Source organism: Phacochoerus africanus, chromosome 1 (assembly GCF_016906955.1).
Source record: "Phacochoerus africanus isolate WHEZ1 chromosome 1, ROS_Pafr_v1, whole genome shotgun sequence".
Classification (NCBI taxonomy): domain Eukaryota; kingdom Metazoa; phylum Chordata; class Mammalia; order Artiodactyla; family Suidae; genus Phacochoerus; species Phacochoerus africanus.
In genome coordinates this window covers 154,154,158-154,177,083 of record NC_062544.1, presented here as the reverse complement: position 1 = coordinate 154,177,083, position 22,926 = coordinate 154,154,158, and the positions used below count along the sequence as shown (strand labels likewise).

The following is a 22,926-nucleotide window of genomic DNA, read 5'->3' as shown; positions in this document are numbered from 1 at the left end:
TGCAGCAGTGAGCTTCCCTTCTGATTTAAAAGCTGTATGCATCTCTGACAGTCCTGAGCAATGCTTTTTATGGCTTTGTTTGCCTTGTTCTAAATGAAGTGACAATTCATTTTTCATAAATAAGCTGAAGAGTCTTTGCAGCAGATATTTTTTCCTTTGAAGTAAATTTAAAAGAGATTTTCAGATGTGTGTGTGTGTGTGTGTGTGTGTGTGTTTTCCCCCCTTAGGTAGCAAAGGGAAAATACCTCCAAAAGTTTTGTCTTCTGACATCTGGTAGAAAACCTTGTGAAGCAGGACTCACTCATAGGCAAATGACAAACTCTCTGAAAGTCATAATTTCCCCCTTTTTTGAACACACAATTTTCCACATGCTAGGTAGTTTCTTTCCTGTTATATTAGAAACAATAAAGTCATTGCTTTAGAACAAGAAAGATGGTTGACTCTTGAGATGATGGATTTTATGCTAAAAAGTACAAATTTTGAAGTGACCTGTTTTTCATTTGGAGGTAGCTGTGTTTTTTAAAATTTGCTTCCTCCCTTCCTTTACTCAATGTAGACTTATGCAAGCTCCCCAGAGTAGAAGGCAAGAGGCTTCGGGTTCTGGTCTGGACCCGAGCATTAGGTTGTAGGAATACTAATTTTTGAGAAAAATTGTAAAACCCCATAAAACTGGCAAGATATTCTTCAAATCTTCCAGGTCTACAACTCTGAGTCCATGATTTCATAATCCAAAGGAGGCAATTTGATATAAGTAAGATGATTTGAGTCTATAAGGAGTAGTTATGAATTCTAGTATCAAGTACCAAGGGGAGTAGCTGCCCAAGGTCAGGTTTTAGAAAGCACAGTGTGTCTGATAGTAAGGGGCATATTCAGAATGCATCCTCTTCATTAATTAAGACTTTCTTTCTTCTTTAGTCCTCCTAGGGTATTATATACTATGGCAATTCAGTCTGCTTTCAGCGACATATCTTCTCTCTTAGGGAACGGTTTTTATTAAATACAATAAATTTATTTTTATCATAAAAGTAAAATGATATGTGCATTTTTAGTACATTCTTATCTCCTACAGATAGGAAAAAGAAAGTGGTTCTTTCACCAGCACACAATATGTAAGCTAAAATAGCTTATAAGTATGATACTATGCACTTAATTACTCTATACTATCATCTGGAAGTCACATTTTTAATATTTATTCATATGTAGATATCTGTATTTTACACATATGGAAACGGAGGATAAACCTGGGACCTACTCATGAACAGTAACCTCTGAGGAGGTCAAAGATGAAAATCCTTTCTCTCCCATCCCAATGAAAGCCATTATGCCTAGCTCACCACAACTACCTCCCCCCTGCCTTTTGTTTGTTTGTTTGTTTGTTTGTTTGTTTTTTATCTTTTGTCTTTGTTGTTGTTGCTATTTCTTGGGCCGCTCCCTCGGCATATGGAGGTTCCCAGGCTAGGGGTTGAATTGGAGCTGTAGCCACCGGCCTATGCCAGAGCCACAGCAACGCGGGATCCAAGCCGCGTCTGCAACCTAAACCACAGCTCACGGCAACGCTGGATCGTTAACCCACTGAGGAAGGGCAGGGACCGAACTCGCAACCTCATGGTTCCTAGTCGGATTTGTTAACCACTGCACCACGACGGGAACTCCTGCCTTTTTTTTTTTTAATTGGGCTGTATCTGTGGAAGTTCCTGGGTTAGGGACTGAACCCACACCACAGCAACAACCTGAGCCACTTCAGTGACATCAGATCCTTAATCCACTGTGCCACCAGGGAACTTCCTGCCTCTGGAATTTTATAATTCATATATTTCTAAATATTTCTATAGCACTGACAAAAATTTGACTAGACCCACTAACAACACCAAAAATCACAAACAAAAACTGGCAATAATATGAGCATAAAATGAAATAAGAGATTAACACCTTTAACATATAAATTTCTGGGACAAACAGAAAGTACAGGTAGGACCCCTAAGATAAATCATTGATAAGTGAAATAACTCGGTATGTTGTCTTTTGTGTTTCTTTTGCTCAGTATTACATCTGTGCAGCTCATCGATGTTTCTGTATGAAAAATAGCCCATTCCTTTTTATTGTTCAGTAGGATTCCATTGCATGAATAAATTAAGGGTTGGAGAGTAATTAGGGGAATTAATGAAACAACAACTACATGAAATGATAATTAGAATTATTGAACTTTGTTGATACGTACATGGGGATTCAGTATTCTAACTACTTTGCCTATGTAAATCATTCCACTTACTTTGTATATGTTTCACATTTTTAATAATAAAAGTCTAATAAACAAAGGAAAATGACAAGTGTCAATGGAAGATACTTTGTAGAGATGACATTCTCCTGACTGAGCACCATCTTAGCTATGTTCGTATTGTTTTTCCTAAGCAGTCATCTTCCAGACTTGGTTCACTCACCATGTATACTTACAGAGTGCTCATTAGGTACAAGACAACAGGCCTCGTGTAGGCTTAGCTGACATTATCACCAAAGTCCTGTTCCACATTTAAATTCTATCACCATTTTTATATCAGTGCAGGTCATCCTCTCTTTTGTTACATGTAATTCTCATGACTTTTAACCTTTATGTTTTGTGTTTCTTTTTCCTACTTGTAGAGCTAAAATTCAGTAGGCCAGGGCAGCAGTCATCTTTCAACAGATTTGTTTTCTACTGAAATCTTCTGGTTCAGTGAGATTTCTGGATGATATGTTCAAAAAAATAGATGACAATATGGAGAATTTCATGAAAGGACTGAACTCTTTCAAAGGAATTAGATTGAAATTACAGTATAAGTAAATATAACTAAACAAATAAATATGGGAATTAAATGGGTGATTCTAAAGGCAAATTAAAGTCAATATAAGTGAGAATTAGTGAAGTTGAAGATAGTTCAATATAAAACTTATAAAGTACAATAAGAATAAAAGAATGAAACATGCAGAAAACACGTAAGAGACATAGAAGGTAAGGTGAAAAGTCAAGCACATATTCAATCAATGAACAAGAATAGGAAGAGATTTGAGCAATAAGAATATTTGAGTCAGAGCTCCCATTGTGGCACAGCAGAAACAAATATGACTAGTATCCATGAGTATACGAGTTCGATCCCTGGCCTCACTCAGTGGGTCAGTGATCTGGTGTTGCTGACACAGCTCAGATCCCGTGTTACTGTGGCTGTGGTATAGGCCAGCAGCTGCAGCTCGGATTTGACCCCTAGCCTGGGAACTTCCATGTGCCATGAGTGCAGCCTTAAAAAGCAAAAAAAAAAAAAAGAGAGAGAAAAGAAAAGAATATTTGAGTCAATGAGATTGGCTACGATTTGTAAAAATTATCAACTAAGACATCAAGCCTCACACTAAAGAAACTCTAAAATCCAGAGTTCCCATTGTGGCTCATTGGGTTAAGAACCCAACATAGTGTCCATAAGGACGCAGGTTTAATCCTTGGCCTTGCTCAGTAGTTAAGGATCTGGCATTGCTAGAAGCTACTGCGTAGGCCGCAGATGCTGCTTGGATCTAGCATTGCTATGTCTGTGGTGTAGGCTGGCAGCTGCAGCTCCAATTTGACCCCTAGCCCAGGAACTTCCAAATTCTGCAGGTATAGCCTTAAAAAGAGAAAAAAAAAAAAAACCTTGAAAATCCTGATCAGGATGAAAAAATCATAGTCAAACTGCTGAAAACGAAAGAGAAAGAGAAAATCAAAGAGCAGACATGCAAGGCAGGGGCAAGGAGGACATTACCTTCAAGGGCTCAGCAATAAGACTTATAATTAACTGTGAAACAGCAATGAAAGCTAGAAATCAATGGAATGATGTTTCAAATACTGGAAGAAAAAACTGCCAGCCTAGAATTCTGTATTTAGCAAAAATATCCTTCAAAAAAACAAAGCAAAGTATAACTAAATCACTTTTTTTACAGCAGAAATTATCATGACACTGTAAATCAACTATAATTCAATACAACTTCAATAGATAAATACAAAGAAAGATAAGTAAAATAAAGATGTTTTAACACAAACAGAAATGGAGAGAGTTTGTCAGCAGTAGACTTTCCCTAAAAGAAAAACTAAAGGGAATTTTACAAGTGACCCCAGGTGGAAGTAAGAGAACGCAGCAAGGAGTAAAAACCAAAAAAGAGAGTAAAAATCACATAAATATGAATAAGCATCTACTGCATAAAAAGAATTATGTCTTATAGGATTTAAAATATACACACAGGAGTTCCTGACGTGGCACAGTGGTTAAGGAATCCGACTAGGAACCATGAGGTTGCGGGTTCGGCCCTGCCCTTGCTCAGTGGGTTAAGGATCCGGCGTTGCCGTGAGCTGTGGTTTAGGTTGCAGACGCGGCTCGGATCCCGCGTTTCTGTGGCTCTGGCATAGGCCGGTGGCTACAGCTCCGATTCAACCCCTAGCCTGGGAACCTCCATATGCTGCAGGAGCGGCCCAAGAAAAGGCAAAAAGACAAAAAATAAATAAATAAAATAAAATAAAATATATACACAGATAAATAAAATGCATGACAACAAAAGTTGAAGAGTATATGGAGTTTAAGTTTTTACTTTCTTACTCATATGAGAAGAGCTAGATGTTCCAATTCATAATAAACTAACAAACCAAAGATACATGTTGAAATGTTTAGAGCAACCACTAAGAGATTAATACATAAATATATGACTAGCAAGAAAATATGGAGAGGTGGAATAATATTTTAAAATACTTGAGGAATCTAAATGATGTAAGATAAATTTTTTTTCCTTTTAAGTGGGAGTAAAACTTCAGTATTTGTTGGATCTAGGCCTTTGGATTACTTTTTTTTTTTTTTAGCGCCGTACCTGCAGCATGTGGAAATTCCAGGATTAGGGGTCAAATCGAAGCTGCAGTTGCCAAACTAAACTACAGCCACAGCAATGCAGGATCCAAGCTGCATCTGTGACCTATGCCACAGTTCGTGGCAACACCAGATCCTTAACCTACTGAGTGAGACCAGGGATCAAACCCACATCCTTATGGATTTTGGTTGGGTTCTTAACACTATGAGCCATAATGGGAACTCCTCTTTGGATTATCGTGAAGAAAAAATGTTTAAAAGAAGAGGAAAAAAATTAAAAATTAGGTCATGAATATTAACAATAAATATTGTCAATTTATACATGACTTCTGTAACTACTGCATTTTTTTTGCCCTTACATAAAATATAATTTATTTTGTATAATGATTTTTATTTTTTCTAGATGCAAATTATTGCCTTTGGAATGGATAAGCAATGAGATCCTGCTGTATAGCCCTGGGAACTATATCTAGTCACTTATGGTGAAGCATGATAATGTGAGAAAAAAGAATGTATACATATATGTGTGACTGAGTCACCTGGCTGTAACTACTGCATTTAAATCCACAAAGTTACTAAAGAAAAATTACCTGGCATAGAAATTTTGTGAAAGAGTTCAATAATATATAGAAATTACTTCTAAAGAAAGAAAAGTAATTTCAAAAACATAGGCAGTTCTGGGAAAGCCAATTTACTCTAAGAGGCTAAAACAGTCAAGATAATTTGATGTGGAGAAAAGAGTGGCAAAAATTACTTTTTAGGAAATGATGGGAAAACTGAAATTTTATTTCTTAAGATAAAGAAAGATCTGATTTAGTCAAAGGATATCTTTTCATAATCCAAAGAAACAGTACTTGATAGATGTGGTTTTATGCTCTGAAACCACACTGCAGCAGTATTGTGAAACCATACTAGAATTAAAATTGTTTAGTCTTTTATTAATTGAATCTCTCAATGTTGAGTTCAAAGAAGATAATTTTTTTCTTTGTCTTTTTAGGACCACACCCATGGCATATAGAGCTTCCCAAGCTAGGGGTCAAATCAACTGTAGCCACTGGCCTAAACCACAGCCACGGCAACTCCAGCTCTGAGCCCTGCATCTGCAACCTACACCACAGCTGAGAGCAAGGCCAGGGATCACACCTGCACCCTCACGGATGCTAGTCAGATTTGTTTCCACTGAGCCACGACGGGATCTCCAAAGGAGATAATTTTACATGAATATATTATCTTTATAGCAAAATATTTTAAAGGGATTAATTATATGAGTGCATGTATACACACACATACACACAGAGGCATGAGTGGAAGTAACTGACTATTATTCTACAAACTGAAATTTCAAGATAAATGAAATTCCTTGATGAAGGGCCACCAGCATCTTAAGAAAATATATTACCTACTTATATATTACCTACTTTTTAAAAAATGGAAATTAAAAAACTATTACATTCTTTTCAATATGCTTAAACTAAAAACAACATAACATACACTTTTACTGACAAGCAAGGAATAATTATTATTGACATAATATTAAACTATCCTACAATGTTCAATGTTCAAAGGGATGACAGGAATGCTAAACTTCTTTTTTTTAATTCTAAAGGACACCCCCCTTTCTTGACCATTCCCACAGCACAAAGAAGTTCCCAGGCCAGGGATTGAACCCATACCACAGCAGTGACCTGAACCATAGCTGTGACAATGCCAGAAATTTAAATGCTAGGCCACCAGGGAACTCCTAAACTAGCCCCTTTTAAAAGAAATTTTCCTCTTTTTTATAAAAAAGCTTCCTTGCTGCTTCTTTGACTTCAGGACACAGCTGCTGTTTTCACTACTGCAACACTCCTGCCTTGTAATCTGCTATAAATTTAGGAGCCAATATCTAACATACTAGGGCACAGAATCTCCATGGAAACCTCAGACTCTCTCCTGTGAGTTAGAGGAATGTTGGCTATGGAAAGTACAAGGACTTGTACAGACATCATTTTTCTCCTTTTCCACTTAGGTATTAGGTGGAATTTCACATAGGTGAGGTTTCCCTATAAGTGAACTATGGAAGTGACAGTTATAAGTTTCGTAATTTTTATTAATGATGCATATAATGTCAGACCCACTTATGTCTAACCTTCAACCTTTTAACTCATTCAGGAAATTGGTTCTAGTTCCAGAGGCAAGGGATGGGGGAGGGGTGGAAGGGGAGGGAATGAGGAGTTACCCTTGACAGAGAAGGGATCATGGTAGATAACGCTCAGTCAACCTGTGAGAGCAAATATAATTCTTACAGCCTGTCTATGAGGCATCTGTTGCCAACTCCATTTTACTATTAAGGAAAAAAAAAAAGACTAACAAAAAAGGCGGAAGTAAAGTGAATTGCTGAAAGTCACACTCCTAGAAAATGGCTGAGCTGGGATTCAAACCCTGGTTTGTTTCACTGCCTCCCCTTTTTCCCTCCCACTACATCAAAGCTTTGAAAAATCTCAGAGATTACCTGGAAAGGACCAACGCTGGAGAATGTTCTGTGGAGAAAGCACAATTCCAACATTCTGGGAAAAACCATGATGGCTCTAAAATTGCACTGAGATGAAAAAGATGGTGTCAAAATCTAAAATCTTCTAAAGAAAAAGTAAACAATCCTAAGTAATAAGTACTATATATAGAAGAAAGAGCAAGAACAAATTTTAAGTGAATCTGAAGTTTTTTCTTAAGTTGTATTTTTAAACTACTTTAAAGGGAAATTACGGATAACTATCAAGAATCACAATTAACCTGTGGAAGTTGTCAGATGAGACAAGGGCAGTGAACTTGAATCTCTGGAAGCTTTCCAATGACTGGGAATCATGTAAATTTTCATGAACTGGCTTTGTGAAGGTGGTAGACCCTATTGGTAGGTCACAAATGTTATTTAATTGCCTGTTTTGAAGATTAAATGGTATAAGAAAAAGGACCGTGGCTACTCCTCCCCAGGAAAAATTAGAAGACGCGCTTTTACGAAGTATAATTTGAGTTGTAAATGAGTGTCCAGTGAAGAAGCATACTTGATAAAAGGCAACACGGAAAAGGACAAGGGATAGAATTTCAACGGTGGGAGGGTGGATATAATTATGTATAATTATCACCTGTACACAGACAGAGCTGACCCCATGACTAAGAATGGGGCCACTCAAAACCCAAATACTCAAAGTGGAAGACACAGTTTGGGGGAGACTCCCTGAGTCCAATAGGAGAGGAGAAAATGTTCATTACAGAAAATAAAAGGAGGTTAAATGAACAGTTCCCTATTTGCTACACTCCATAAGTTTGTGCTACCAACCAGTGCTTTGTCAAGACTAAAACTGTATTCTATTCTGGTTAAGTTTCCTGCACCATGAAAAACAACCCTTCCCTTCATTTTCAGGGTAGCATGTTTTGTGGATTTTGTCAATTTGTGAATCTGTCACCATCTGAAAAACTGATATGTGGAAGACAACTCCTCTACTGCTTTTAAAACAGACTATCTTTGTGGAATGGTCTGATTGGTCCAAACTGGAATAGCTGCAAAAGTAGTCAAGAGACAGCAACTTAAAGACAGTGATAACATGCGCTTAAAGACACAGATATGCCAGTGCTTTCTGTGTCACAGAGAAGCCAAATCAAAACAGCCCTTTCTTGGGGCTGAGTGGTACTGCATTGTGTGTGTATACCACAGTTTCTTTATCCATTCATCCATCAGTGGACATTTAGGTTGTTTCCATGCCATGGCTTTTGCGAATTGCATGGGCGCACATATCTCTTTGAAATAGTAGTTTAATTTTCTTTCGATATATACCCAGAAGTGGGACTTCTGGATCATATAATTGTTCCACTTTTAACTTTTTGAGGAACTTCCACACTGTTTTCCATAACAGCTGTATCGATTTACATTCCCACCAAATGGAGCATAACGGTACGCTTTTCTCCATACCTTTACCAACACCTACTGCTTGTCTTTTTGATAACGGTAATTCTAATAGGTGTAAAGTGGTATCTCATTGTGGTTTTGGTTTGCATTTCCCTGATGATTAGTGATGCTGAACACCTTTTTATGTACCTCTTGTCCATTCGTATTCTTCAGAAAAACATCTATTTAGGTCCTTTGGCCATTTTTTATCTGGATCATTTAATTTTTTGCTATTGAGTTGTGGGAGTTCCTTATATATTTGGATATTAACGCTTTCTCATATACATGCTTAATAAATATTTTCTCCCATTCCACATATCACCTTTTCATTTTGTTGATTGGTTTTGTTTGTTAATTGTTGCTGTACAGAAACTTTTTTATTTGTTATAATCCACCCATTTTTTTTTTTTTTGCTTTTGCTGCCAAGACCAATGTCAAGGATCTTCTCCTCTATGTTTTCTTTGAGTCTTCTCTATTTTTTCTTAGACCAGTTAAGTTTTATCAGTTATGCTTATCTTTTCAAAAAACACCTCTTAGTTTTTTTGATCTTTTCTGTTATTTTCCCATTCTTTATTTCATTTACTTCTATGCTACTCTTTCTCATTCCTTCTGTAGGTATCCTCTTCATAGTGTTTAATAAGCCACAAACATGAAAAGGGGTGATATCTAAGATTTTAAAAACTGATGGATGTAGTTACAGATAATCTTAATTAATATGCTGAAAGCATGGTTCCACAAAATACATATAACCATGGTGTTTGGATTTTTTTTTTTAGGGCTGCACCTGTGGCAGATGGAAGTTCCCAGGCTAGGGGCCAAATCAGAGCTGCAGCTGCTGGCCTCCACCACAGCCATAGCCATGCCAGATCTGAGCCACATCTATGACCTACACCACATTTCAAGGCAACACCACATCCTTAACCTACTGACCAAGGCCAGGGATCAAACCTGTGTCCTCATGGATACTAATCAGGTTTGTTACCACTGAGCCATGACAGGAACTCCTGAATTGTTTTATTCCACAGTAAGCATAAATAGCATTTTGTGTGCTGAGCTGAAACAATAACCACCTTGTCTAACATTCCACCTTGTGGAAACTTAAAAAAATTCAGATGCCTCAGCCCCATCCACAGGTATTTTGATTCAGTGGATTTGATCTGCAGTCCACGACTCTAAATTTTTAGCAAGTTTCCCAACTATTTCGGAAAATTATCCAGATTTGAAAACTACCCCTCTAGTTCAGGTGTCAGCAAACTACAGCCCTCAAGCCAAAGCTAACCCTGCCACCTGTTTTTGTAAACAAAGTTTAATTGGAATGCAGACATGCCTATTCATTTATGTATTGTGTATGGATGTTTTGTGCTACAACGGCAGAGTTGAGTAACTGAGACAGAGACCAGATAGTCCACAAAATGTAAAATATTTACAATCCGGTCCTCTATAGAAAGTTTGCAAATCTTGTAAGAGTTTGCAAACTATTACCTATTTCACAACAAGTTTCCAAAGTCACGTCATTACTTGTGATGGAAACAAAGTAAAGCAATTCAGATGATCACCACTGAAAACAATAACACCAGAATTCTTTACAATCTTTATATGAGAAAAAATGATTCGTTTTTACATATATAATTACCAGCCAAACTTTTCCTGAGTTATACTGCCCCCTCGTGGTAGAAGTGTTAAACCACTGGTGTTTAATCAGATTTCCTTATTGTTAATCAATTACTAAAAATCAGAGAATTTCTAGCAAGAGACTTCAGGAATCAGTTCACTTGGTAGAACTGAGCGGAAACGCGGCTTTGGAGAAGGTTGGAATTTTTTTTCTTTTTAGGACCACACCCTCGGCATATGGAGGTGGATTCAGAGCTGTAACCACTGGCCCATGCCACAACCAAATCCGAGCTGCATCTGTGACCTACACCACAGCTCACAGCAATGCCGGATCCTTAACCCACTGAGCAAGGCTAGGGATCAAACCTGCGTCCTCATGAATACTAGTCAGATTCGTTTCTGCTGAACAACAGCAGGAGCTCCAGATTGGCAACTTTAAAGAGGATTAGAACCCCTTCCTTGTGTAAAGTTCCTTTCTCTTCAAAGACTACTACTCTTTGCATGTACAATTAGATAGTCATTTACCACAGGGTGATACATTTTCTTGGGGACATTTTGGCCATTTGTGATGCCATGTCCACCTCCAGAATTGAAGCACAATACTATCCATATGGTCAAAATCCCATGTTCATTCCCTATGATGAACTGTGATGAAAGGAAAGAAACTTAAATAGGAATCTAGATGCACCTAAACATATGCCAAGACAGTTAACAAGGGGGATTGCACACATGTTGGCAATAATGAGACAGCAGAGGATGAAACCATTGGTTTTCCCCTTTGACTGCTGACTAAAGTCCCCTGAGGAACTTTTAAAATAATGATGGCCAAGTCCCACCCCTGGATATTCTGACCTAACTGGTCTGGGGGAAAGACCTGGGCAGCAGTGTTTTTTTCTTCTTTTAAGTTCTCCAAGTGATTATACTGTGCAAAGCAAAGTTAACAATCATTGTTCTATGGAGTTCCCATTGTGGTTCAGAGGATTAAGAACCTGACTAGTATCCATGAGGATGTGGATTCAATACCTGGCCTTGCTCAGTAGGTTAAGGATCTGGCGTTGCTGTGAGCTGTGGTGTAGGTCACAGATGTGGCTTGGATCCCCTGTTGCTGTGGCTATGGCTGGTAGCTACAGCTCCGATCCTACCCCTAGCCCAGGAATTTCTATATGCTGCAGGTTCAGCCCTAAAAAAGCAAAACAAAACAAAACAAACAAAAAGAATCATTTTTCTATTAGCACTGTTCCTCAAATTTTAAAATATACTCAAATCACCTGGGGATCTTTTGAAACGTGCACATCATGATTCAGTGGGTCTGTGATGAAACCTGAGAATGATTCCTAACAAGTTTAAGGTGATGCTGCTGCTGCTGTGTGTGGACCACACTTGGAATAGGAAGGAATTAGATCATCCCTAGCCAAGTAGCCACGATTCTTTTACATGTTCAGTGGATCTGAGATCTTAAAGCATGTGAGTATCACCTGGGAGCTAACTAAACATGCACATTTCCAAGCTCCACTCTCAGAAATTAAAACTCAGTGGATCTCAATTTTTAATCAATGTCCCAAGCGATTCTGAGATTATTAGTCTGGGGACCAAACTTACACTAACCTACATAAATGATACTTATTATACAAATCACATTTTTAAAAAAGGCAGCAGCACTGTTTATTAATTTTACAAGTTACCTTGACCAAATGTGCAGAAATTTTTCTCATGTTCCAGATTGTGAGAGGAAATTACTCTCAAATTCACTGGCTTAAACCAACAATTTTATCACGTTTCATGATTCTGTGGGTCAGGATTTGGGCAGAAATCGGACGGGTGATTCTTCAGCTCTTCCTGTGGTGCCAACTCAAGTGACTTAGGGGTAACAACAAGCAAAAAGGTTGGTCTGAAGAGTCCAAGATGGCTTCACTGCACATGCCTTGGCTGGAAGGCTAAGCCAACTGGAACTCTCACCTGGAGTGCCTATACACAACCTCTCCAGTCTGGCAATCTTGGTTGGGGTGGTTAGTCTCCTTAAATGGCAGCCCAAGGCTCTCAGAGAAGGTGTTCCAAGACACAGGAAGTGGAAGCTGCCATTCTCTCAAGGCCTGGGCTCAAAAACTGGCACTGTGTCATTTTTGCAATAGTTTACTGGTCAAAGCAGTTACAGAGCCCAACTAGATCCAAGGAGAGGAGTCATAAATAGCTGGAGTCATGGATGTGCAAGCCTGGGAAGAACCTCAAGTACAGTTGCATAGGGACTTGAACTCAAAAGGACACTATGCTTGGCTGAATGCCATCTGGAAATCCTTTATAATTTCTGAAGAAAGGTCACCACATTTTCATTTTGCACTGGTCCCACAAATTATGTAGCCTGTCATTATAAACCTCACCTTTCAGGGGGAGGGATAAATTAGGAGTTTGGGATTAACATTTATACACTACTATATATAAAATAGATAATCAGGAGTTCCCGTCGTGGCGCAGTGGTTAACGAATCCGACTAGGAACCATGAGGTTGCGGGTTCGATCCCTGCCCTTGCTCAGTGGGTTAACAATCCGGCGTTGCCGTGAGCTGTGGTGTAGGTTGCAGACGTGGCTCGGATCCCGCGTTGCTGTGGCTCTGGCGTAGGCCGGTGGCTACAGCTCCGATTGGACCCCTAGCCTGGGAATCTCCATATGCCGCGGGAGCGGCCCAAGAAATAGCAAAAACAAAAACAAAAAAGACAAAAAACAAACAAACAAAAAAATAGATAATCAACAAGGACCTATTGTGTACACACCAAAATATACTCAATATTCTATAACAAATATGAGAAAATAATCTGAAAAGGAATGGATATATGTATATGTATAACCGATTCACTTTGCTGTACACCTGAAACTAACACAACATTGTAAATCAATTATACTACAATAAAAAATAAAAATTTAAAAACTCACCTTTCAGAAGTTTTCATTGTGGTTCAGTGGAAATGAACCCAACTAGTACCCATGAGGATGTGGGTTCAATCCCTGGCCTTGCTCATTGGGTTAAGGATCTGGCGCTGCCATGAGCTGTGATGTAGGTCACAGACTCGGCTTGGATCTGAATTGCCATGGCTGTAGTGTAGGCCAGCAGCTGCAGCTCCAATTCGACTCTTAACCAGGGAACTTCCATGTGCTACAGGTGTGGCCCTAAAAAAGAAAAAAAACTACCTTTCAATAGATAAAGTATTTTTAAATGTGTAGCCATCTTTAATCAGCCATAAGCTGCCTGCCAGAGACTTTATTCCTCACTGTAGTTCTTTATTCAAAATTATCCTTTTAAAATGCAGACTGAGGTCTGCGGGCTAAGTTCAGCACAAAGAAGGGAAAAAATTGTAAGGTTGGAAACTGGAATAAATTTTGTGATAAGTTTAGGATTAAAAAATATGTTGGAAACCAATTACACTATTATACCAAGTATCTGCTAGCATTCTGTAACTGGTCACCTCTGGGCTCACTCACTCAGGCCTTAACCAACAGTTATCCAAGGTCAGTATGCATGCTGAGTTTATACATATTGTCCTTGATGAGAAAGACAGTCAGTAATCACTATATAGGGGAAAGCCTCCATGACCTCAGCAAATCTGGATTTGTGTTTGGGGGCATCTGCAAAACTATGCAAAGGTTATTAAGGAAGGCAGTAGCAGACAACTCATGCTTTTTGAAAACTGGGGCCACATCTGACATCTTTTTTACTTGGTGAGATGCTCCATAGTTCTTCTGAAGTGCGATCTCCAGTGCTCCTTGTTGCAAACCTTCACCTTGTCTAAGGATTATCCTTGGTGATAGCAGGCTGTTAAGCCAAAAAGTATTGTTTTGGCTGGTGCCTTGTCTCTCTGATCATTCCAACTACATGCATATGGAGAGACGCACAGTGAGAGGCACATAGCAGGTGCTCAATACACATCTCAGATTTCCCTACCGCCTCTGGAGAGGGGTGCTCAGGCAGGGACAGCGGTAGGACAGAAACAGCAGCATCGGAGGTGGAGCAACTGCGGACCCAGGCCAGTGCTCATGGAAGGCACATGACCGTGGGGAAGCTTCTGGCCAGGTTAGAGGCAACGCGCGCCTCTACGTGCGCCCGCCCGTAGGCCCTGAAGTAGCGCCACAGCTGTCCTCCCAGACGCCCGCGGCTCTCCTCCCTCAGCCCAGTCAGTGCCCCGCCCCGCCCAGTCCTGATACCCTGCCAAATCCAATCGACTGCTAAGCCCCGCTCAGCCACCCTGCCCCACCCACTACTACCCCGCTGCCCCGCCCCGCCCCTCTCTTCAGCCACTGCCACGCCTCCTCGAGCTGCTCGCCCCGCCCCTTCCTGCTGCCTCGCCCCTCCCCGCTCGCCCGGTCCCGCCTTCTCCTGGTGCCTGTTGGCAGGTTAGCTGCGGCTGCCGGAGTCATGGGGACTGCATCTTCGCTCGTGAGCCCCGCGGGAGGGGAGGTGATTGAGGACACATATGGGGCGGGCGGCGGGGAGGCCTGCGAGATCCCGGTGGAGGTGAAGCCCAAAGCCCGCCTGTTGCGCAACTCGTTCCGCCGGGGCGCGGGTGCGGCTGCGGCAGGAGCCGGGCCGGGATCTCTGCCCCGCGGGGCGGGCGGCGGCGGGCTGCTGGGGGCCAGCTTCAAGTCCACTGGCTCGTCAGTGCCGGAGCTGGAGTACGCGGCGGCCGAGTACGAGCGGCTGAAGAAGGAGTACGAGATCTTCCGGGTCAGCAAGAACCAGGAGTTGCTATCCATGGGTCGTCGCGAGGCCAAGCTGGACACCGAGAACAAGCGGCTGCGGGCCGAGCTGCAGGTAACGCCCGGCCCAGGCACACACTGGGGATGGCCGCAACACCCGGGAAACTGAGGCCCCGGGCGGCCTGCCCACGGCCCTGCAGCCGCTTGGCCGCGCTGCCAGCTGGATCCAGGACGCTTACACTCCGTCCCTCATCCATCCTGTCTCATCTCCAAACTGAAGAGTTGAGAAAATTGAGCAGAAGCTGCTCTACATTTTGATTGGAGGGGACATATTGTCTTGGGATCTAAACCGATGCCTTAACTAACCCTCCTCCTTTTCCTATTTCTGGTCCATTTATTCAGACACCTTGAAGCGATTAGCCTGAAAGTGTCCTGAAGCAACAAAATGCCAGTCTCCAGGAAAGTAGGTCCACAAGGAGCACACGCATTCACAAAAGACTGGTGACATCTGTTGAGGCAACTCATCAAACCCTTATTTGGAGTTTTTAACACCACCACCCCCAGCCAGTTTTACATTCTTCCAATATGGGGCTTAGATCTCTGTGAAGTTCCATAGCTCTTGGATTTTAATGATCTTGAAGTGAATTTTTCTGGATGCCCCTGATTTTCACCCATCTTAAATGGTTATGGTTGAAAGTGTTCCCTAGGTGTAGTCAGATCTCCTTAATCCATTTGATTAATTTACTCAAAAAACAATTATTGCATACTCTCCCTGCACTAGATCTGTTCAGACATTTAAGATAGTATGTAAAGCAAAAGGTTATTTTTCTCAAGGCCTCTGAGAGTTGTAGTTTGTTTACTCTCCTTTGCTGTGGTAGACTTTGGACAGCCCAGGTTTTCCTGAGCCCATTTACACTAAATACCTCAGACTGATTTTTCTAAAAGGGAAGCTTTCTTCCTTCTAAACTAGGCATTCTAGTCAAACCCCACCCTATCTCACCCACCATTAGCTGTTGTATAATTAGCACTGTTATTATCTAGGAAAACATAAGCAGTTTTATCTGTTGTCTTACCAATTTTCCTAAGGGGGAATCTTAATGCACTTGCAGGTGTAAAATGGATTTATGCATTTCAGGGGTTTTTTTGGTGGGGGTGTGGGACGGACTATGCCCTCCACGTGTGAAAGTTTCCAGGCCAGGGATCAAATCTGCGCCACAGCAGCAACCCAAGCCTCTGCAGTGATAACGCCAGATCCTTAATCTGCTGTGCCACAAGAGAACTCCATGCATTTCAGATTTGATTTCAAGTCATTGTCTTGGGTTCACTGAGTGTTGCAAAGGACTGTGTTGATAGAAGAGAAGCCTGGACCAACCAGGGCAGGGTGCATTAAGCATTGACAAATATCACAGTCCCAGGTTATTCCTGTTACCAATCCCGATTCCTTATGTATCCCTTTTGGTTTCTCATGTATCTAGGCAAAGAAACTCTTCTGTATTTATTTATTTTATCCATTTCGTCAGACATTTACTTGAGGCCTGCAGTGTTTCAGGCACTGTGAGGGCTTGTGCTGAACTTAGTGTGGACACTCTAAGTTCGTCATCAATTGGGGATAATGAGAGGAGGAAGAGAGGGAGCCAGTGAGTGTGTAGAAGTCGTTATCCTTCTGGTTAAGCCTTATGAATTGTACTTTTCATTTTCTTAAAGACGGGAAAACAGGTGTAGTGAAGAGTAAGAACTAGTACAATATTTCAAAGAAAAATATTAGTTTCCATTGAAAACTTAATGTGAAGTATCTTCATTTTCTATAGGTTAAGCATATTTGCATTTTTATTGTGTTTGGATAGAATGGCAATATGCAGTTCTTAATAACTAGTGTAAAAGTAAAGTAGATTGTTGAAATTCTGAGATATGTAATATGTATATAAGATAATATAAAATTGGGGAGGCATACTATTTTTGTTAGCAATAACAAGGTAAATTTTTCCCAGGCACTTCAGAAAACTTACCAGAAGATACTTCGGGAAAAGGAAAGTGCTTTAGAAGCAAAATACCAGGCAATGGAGAGAGCAGCTACATTTGAACATGACAGAGATAAAGTTAAGAGGCAATTCAAGGTAAATTTCGTACATTTTAATCCCCAAAGTAAAATAAAAATAGTATATTTTAAAAGTTCTTAGAATGCCTAGGAATAAACCTGACCAAAGAGGTGAAAGACTTAAACACTGAGAACTATAAAAGTTCATGTAATGCTGAGGTGAATAAATAGAAGTCAATGAAGTAGGAGCCATGAAAGTTTCAAGAAATTTACTAAAGCACATTTTACATTTTTGAATTGGACCAGGTAAACTTGAGATAGTTTTAAAAACAAGTATAAATGTGAACATTTTAATAGGGATTTGGGTCAGGGGTGGGGGGGTGTTTCTTTTAGGCAAGGGCATTTAGAAACCTTTGGGAATGTTTTCTGTTGGAGGACACTACTGACATTAAGTGGGAGGAGGACAAAATTTGCTAAATATCAAATGGCTCACAAGGCAGCCCCACACCGTAGACATGTATCATGCTGGAAGTCCACCTGGTTCTAGTTTCAAAACAGTGATGTAGAGGTACTTGGCTTATTTATCCTACAAAAGAGGAGCTCAGTGAACAAAATGAATATTGATTTTATGAGTTAAAGAATTTTCCCTTAAAAGTTGATGACACAACTTTTCCATAATCAGAAAAAAAGAATTTCAAAATTAAAATCCTTCTTTTAAAGATTTTTAGGGAGACCAAGGAAAATGAAATTCAGGATTTATTGAGGGCCAAGCGAGAGTTGGAGAGCAAACTTCAGAGGCTACAGGCTCAGGGGATCCATGTATTTGATCCTGGAGAGTCTGATTCAGATGACAACTGTACAGATGTTACTGGTAAATCTATTTCCTATTTATAATATTTTGAGATTTCAGTATAGGTGTAATGATTATAGAGCCAACCTTGAATCCTTTTACTTATAAGTAATTGCTGTTACAAATAAACTTGCACTTTCTCTCTCTTTCTAAGCTGTGTGACAGCTCTTTTCCGTGACATTGTGGAGGCTAAGGTTACTTCTGTCTCCTTGCTCTGCTGGCCTCAGCCCACAGCTTTTCTCTCTCTGGTCTAAGATAGCTCCTCCAGGTCCCACCATCACATCTACAGATTAGCCAGGGGAAGAGGGAGGGGAATCCATTACTTTCCTTGAAAGCATAATCTGAAAGACAGTAGATTATTCCAACATCCCATTGGCCAGAGCTATACCTAAGAATATGGAAAAGTGTGAATAGCAGAAGAGCCATGAATCCACATAGAATTTGGGTTTGTGTTACTAAAGGAAGAACAGGAGAATAGATGTTGGTAGTCAGTAGTCTCTCTCACATTATTTTTCCACATAAATGGATATGTTCTTTACAACTATCAGAATATCTGCATAATATTTCATTGGTTTCCAGTGCAGCTTCATGAAATATTTTTAAAGTTTTTATGTTATAATTAAACATGAAATGTTTTTCTAGAAGTAAAGAGAAACTGGGAATCATAGGATGAAAGGGTCTGCCATATTCCAAGGAAATAATAATGAAGTATGATTGATATTGAAAAATATTCTGTTTTAAATGCAGTCACTCTCTCATTTATATGAAACTGTAATTATGTTCTTACAAACTGATGTATTTTGGGGTAAAACATGGCAAAAGATAATTCCCTCTTAATTTGTATATTAGTACCTTAGAATCTGACTGCATCCTGGAACTTTTATTGCTAACTTTTGGGAAAAAAGTGAAGTGATTCTTCATGGCTTAGAGTGACTAAGAAGATGCTTTTATGCCCCCACATTAGTCTTAGTGATTATTTTGTTATTGACATTTGTCAAAATGTACAGTATTTCAGAACTATTATATTCTAATTATCTTGGCAAGTTAATAAAATGTTAATATTTCTTCCTAAGTCTTTCTTCATATTTTGATCTAAACATGAAAGAAGGAATGACTGAGGGAATGTCACTCATTTGAAATTCAAAGAGTACAAATAATAATCTTAATTTTGCCAGAGATTTAGTCCAAATACCAGTTTACTTGTGGTTAGTCAAGGATGCCATGTAGATATTATGGCAAATATTATGTATTAAAAAATCGACATGTATCTCTTGATTCAGGCATTAATTTTGTTGCCCAGGGAGGTTAAAGAGAATGTACTCTTTACATCCTTAGCTTACTTCCTAATGAATTATCAATATTAATTACTGGTGTGCCAGTATTAGTCTTCCTTTGAAATTCTTCAAATTTTACGTTGATACCTAAATCATGTACTTAGAAATGTTTTTTAGAATTTTTGTGGGGGAGTGTTTTTTAACTTCTCTCTGTTATTATAGTTCCTTTGCTTATTGTATTCTTAATTTCTTTTCATCTTTCTCTTTTTAATCCCTTCTTTAAATTTGAGATGATGGAGTTCCCATCATGGCTTAGTGGTTAAAGAATCCAACTAGGAACCACAAGGTTGTGGGTTTGATCCCTGGCCTCGCTCAGTGGGTTAAGGATCTAGTGTTGCTGTGAGCTGTGGTGTAGGTTGCAGACACGGCTCGGATCCCGTGTTGCTGTGGCTCTGGTGTAGGCCGGTGGCTACGGCTCCGATTGGACCCCTAGTCTGGGAACCTCCATATGCCAAAGGTGCGGCCCTAAAAAGAAAAAAAGACAAAAAAATAAATAAAATAAATTTGAGATGATAACCAGAATTATGTTAACCACCCCCTTAGAACTTGCCAGAATTTGGTGGCAAAATACTTTCAAAATCATTGTTTTGATTTGATTTCAAAATCAAGTCTGAATATTTGTTGTGTTTTTAATATTATAGTATGTTTACATTAGAAATCTCGTTGAGTACATATGATAAGTTTTTGAAATTTCAGTACATAATTCAGTTTTCATCAGATGAAATCTCTTGCTTTTACAGCTGCAGGAACTCAGTGTGAATATTGGACTGGCGGAGCCCTGGGAAGTGAGCCTTCCCTAGGGAGCATGATCCAGCTTCAGCAGTCCTTTCGGGGCCCCGAGTTCGCCCATAGTTCTATAGACGTGGAAGGACCCTTTGCTAATGTCAACAGAGGTAACACACGCCATTTGCCAGTTATCCTGGGTAATGGTAGGGACTATTCCTGTGCTGTCTTCTTGTACTAGAACTGCCATTAGCAGAGCATGAGGCTTGTGTTCTGGATGTCTTCCCCTGCCAAACCATCATGTACTGGTGCTTATCACTAACCAGGGAGGATGAAATTAATTCACCTCAGAGTCAGCTGGTGCCCCCCTGCCCCACCGTCCAGCCAGACTGCCCAGTGGTTCTAATAACTGAACTTCTGGTCTAGATTCTCAAGTATTTTAGTTGAGCAGTGAAAGTCTAATGTAGATTAACTGGAAAACAGTAGTTTTTAGTCTTTCCCTCTGCATCTTTGATATTGTTGAAGGTTAGAGCAGTTGCGGAGTAGAATATAAAACCTTAGTTATGAAATACAGTGTTCTCAGTCAAAAGAATATTTTCATTATCTTTATATAATTTGTCATCCAAAACAGCTCTGAAGATGTGTTCAGAATTTCAATACCACTGCAGATCTGAGATTTTATAAGCAGCTCCACTCTTTTTTAAAAATTATGAAATTATTTATCTGTTAGCAAAATGGAAATAATTTTTTCTTATTATGCCTTTTGAGTTAGCCAAATATGTCTTAAAATATTCATTCTCATTAACATTTGGTTACTTTTCACTTTAGGTCATTCTTGAACTTCTCTTTTTGGCTCAATAAATTTCAAGAATAATAAGTAGGTAAAACAGGTCAACCTGGGAACCTAGGGTCCCCTCAGATAGCAAACTAATTAAACAGCCTATGTAGCCCAGTTCCCTGACATTTGACTGGAACCCTGGGTACCTCAGCAAAGACCACTGGTGACATTGATTGCTTTAAGCCCCAGGATAGAATTTGAGATTGGAGAACTGATTGCCTTCTAATATGTTATTCTGGAAGCTATGTAAATATTATGAGACCAGATTCCATTCTATGATGCCTGTTGTGTTTTTTCTGCCTTCTGGGGAATCATCTTGTCAGGTGTTTTTGAGTAATTTTTTTCAGGTACTTATGAGAAATTTTATTTTCAGATGACTGGGATATTGCTGTAGCTAGTTTATTACAAGTTACCCCCTTGTTTTCACATTCTCTATGGAGTAACACTGTCAGATGTTACCTCATTTATACAGATGAAACCCAGCCCGAAATGGATCTTTTCCTTAAGGTGAGGACATTTATAAATTCTATATTCACTGATTTAAAATTCAAGTTAATATCGTGTCTGGTTTATGATAATATTACATCTAACCAAGTAGTTTACTACCTACTAGATTGTGTATTAAAGAGCAAGAAGCATCTTGAACTTTTCTTAAGAAAACATCTTACTTAGTATTATCAGTATATTCAAATTAAGGCCTTGGAACTTTTTTTTTTTTTTTTTTGTCTTTTTAGGGCCGCACACTCAGCATATGGAGGTTCCTAGACTAGGGGTCTAATCGGAGCTACAGCTGCCAGCCTATGCCACAACCACAGGAACGCCAGACCCGAGCTGTGTCTGTGAACTACACCATAGCTCACGGCATCGCCAGATCCTTAACCCACTGAGCAGCTGGGGATCAAACCTACATCCTTATGTATGCTAGTATGCTAGTCAGATTTGTTTCCACTGAGCCTCAGCAGGAACTCCAGGCCTTGGAACTTTATGTCTTTGGATGCTTCATTACGCATTCCCCACAGTGTTTACGATCCTTACTGATGGTGCCTGCTTTAGTTTATACCTGCCAGCTCTATTCTTGAATCTGTTTCAGGTTAGAACAGAATTTAATCCTTGTCATGGTTTTACATTGTTCAAGGAAGCCTTTGGGGTTAATCTAAAATAGGGGTCAGCAAACTACAGCCTCTGGGCCAAATCTGGCCTGCAGTGTGTTTGTATATGACCCAGAGCTAAGATTGGTTTTTATGTGCTTTTAATGGTTGAGAAAATAATATTTTCACATGTGAAAATTATATGAAATTCAAATTATTGTGCCTTTAGATAAAATTTATTGGAACATAGCCATTGTGTCATGTGAACATAGCTCTTGTGTCTGGTTGTGTCACAGTAATGGCAGAATAAATTATGATGGGAACTAAATAGACCACAAAGATCTCTGCCAAAACAGCCAAGTTGTTAAGCCATTATTAATCTGTAAAAATATTTACCATCTGGCCCTTTACAGAAATAGTTTACCAACTACTGTTCTAACTGAATTTTAAATAAATATGTATGTCACATGCTATACCTGCTATATTAACATCTTCCAGATTGTTGATTAATAAGTTCGTTTAGCTTTCCTTTTTGCTATTACTCAATTTTGGTAAAAAGATAAAATATTTTGAAAACCAAAGCTTCCACTGAACATAGGTTATTCCCAAACACATGTTGAGGGAATTGCTGATTTATTGCATAATAATAATCATCATTACTTAGTAACTTAATCTGTTATAAACCAGCCTTTTTTTATATCTATCTGTTTTAGTGTTCTACTATATCATGTAGGACACTTTTAAACTGTATAAACTCTGGATTTATATTTTTCACCTTATAACAATAAACAGAAGCCATATTTAGTAATAATAATAAAAGCCAAATCAAAATAGCCTAATATTTTATTACTGTTGTTTTAGGTTTTATTATGAGATAAATCATTTTCTGAGCTAAGAAACAGCCAAGTTGCTAAGCTATTACTATTTTCATTTTATAGAGAAACTTGCCTTATAAGGATTGTCTCTAAATTGTAAATAAATATATTTTAAAATTT

At 39.3% G+C, this 22,926-nt stretch overlaps 1 protein-coding gene across 5 annotated transcripts in view; it reads left to right on the top strand.

Annotated features, from left to right (window-relative positions):
• The first annotated feature begins 14,720 nt into the window (after positions 1-14,720).
• Positions 14,721-22,926, top strand: part of NPHP3 (nephrocystin 3) — a 56,682-nt gene continuing 48,476 nt past the window's right edge. For 3 of the 5 annotated variants that reach the window (XM_047782734.1, XM_047782744.1, XM_047782748.1), the window contains exons 1-5: positions 14,725-15,178; positions 17,052-17,177; positions 17,819-17,969; positions 20,023-20,175; positions 21,217-21,350. In XM_047782734.1, coding sequence (XP_047638690.1) covers positions 14,783-15,178; positions 17,052-17,177; positions 17,819-17,969; positions 20,023-20,175; positions 21,217-21,350 — 960 coding nt within the window. In that variant the 5' untranslated portion in view covers positions 14,725-14,782. Of the gene's footprint in view, positions 15,179-17,051; positions 17,178-17,818; positions 17,970-20,022; positions 20,176-21,216; positions 21,351-22,926 lie in introns of those variants that run through there. The other 2 variants (XM_047782754.1, XM_047782757.1) reach the window with 2 other exon arrangements.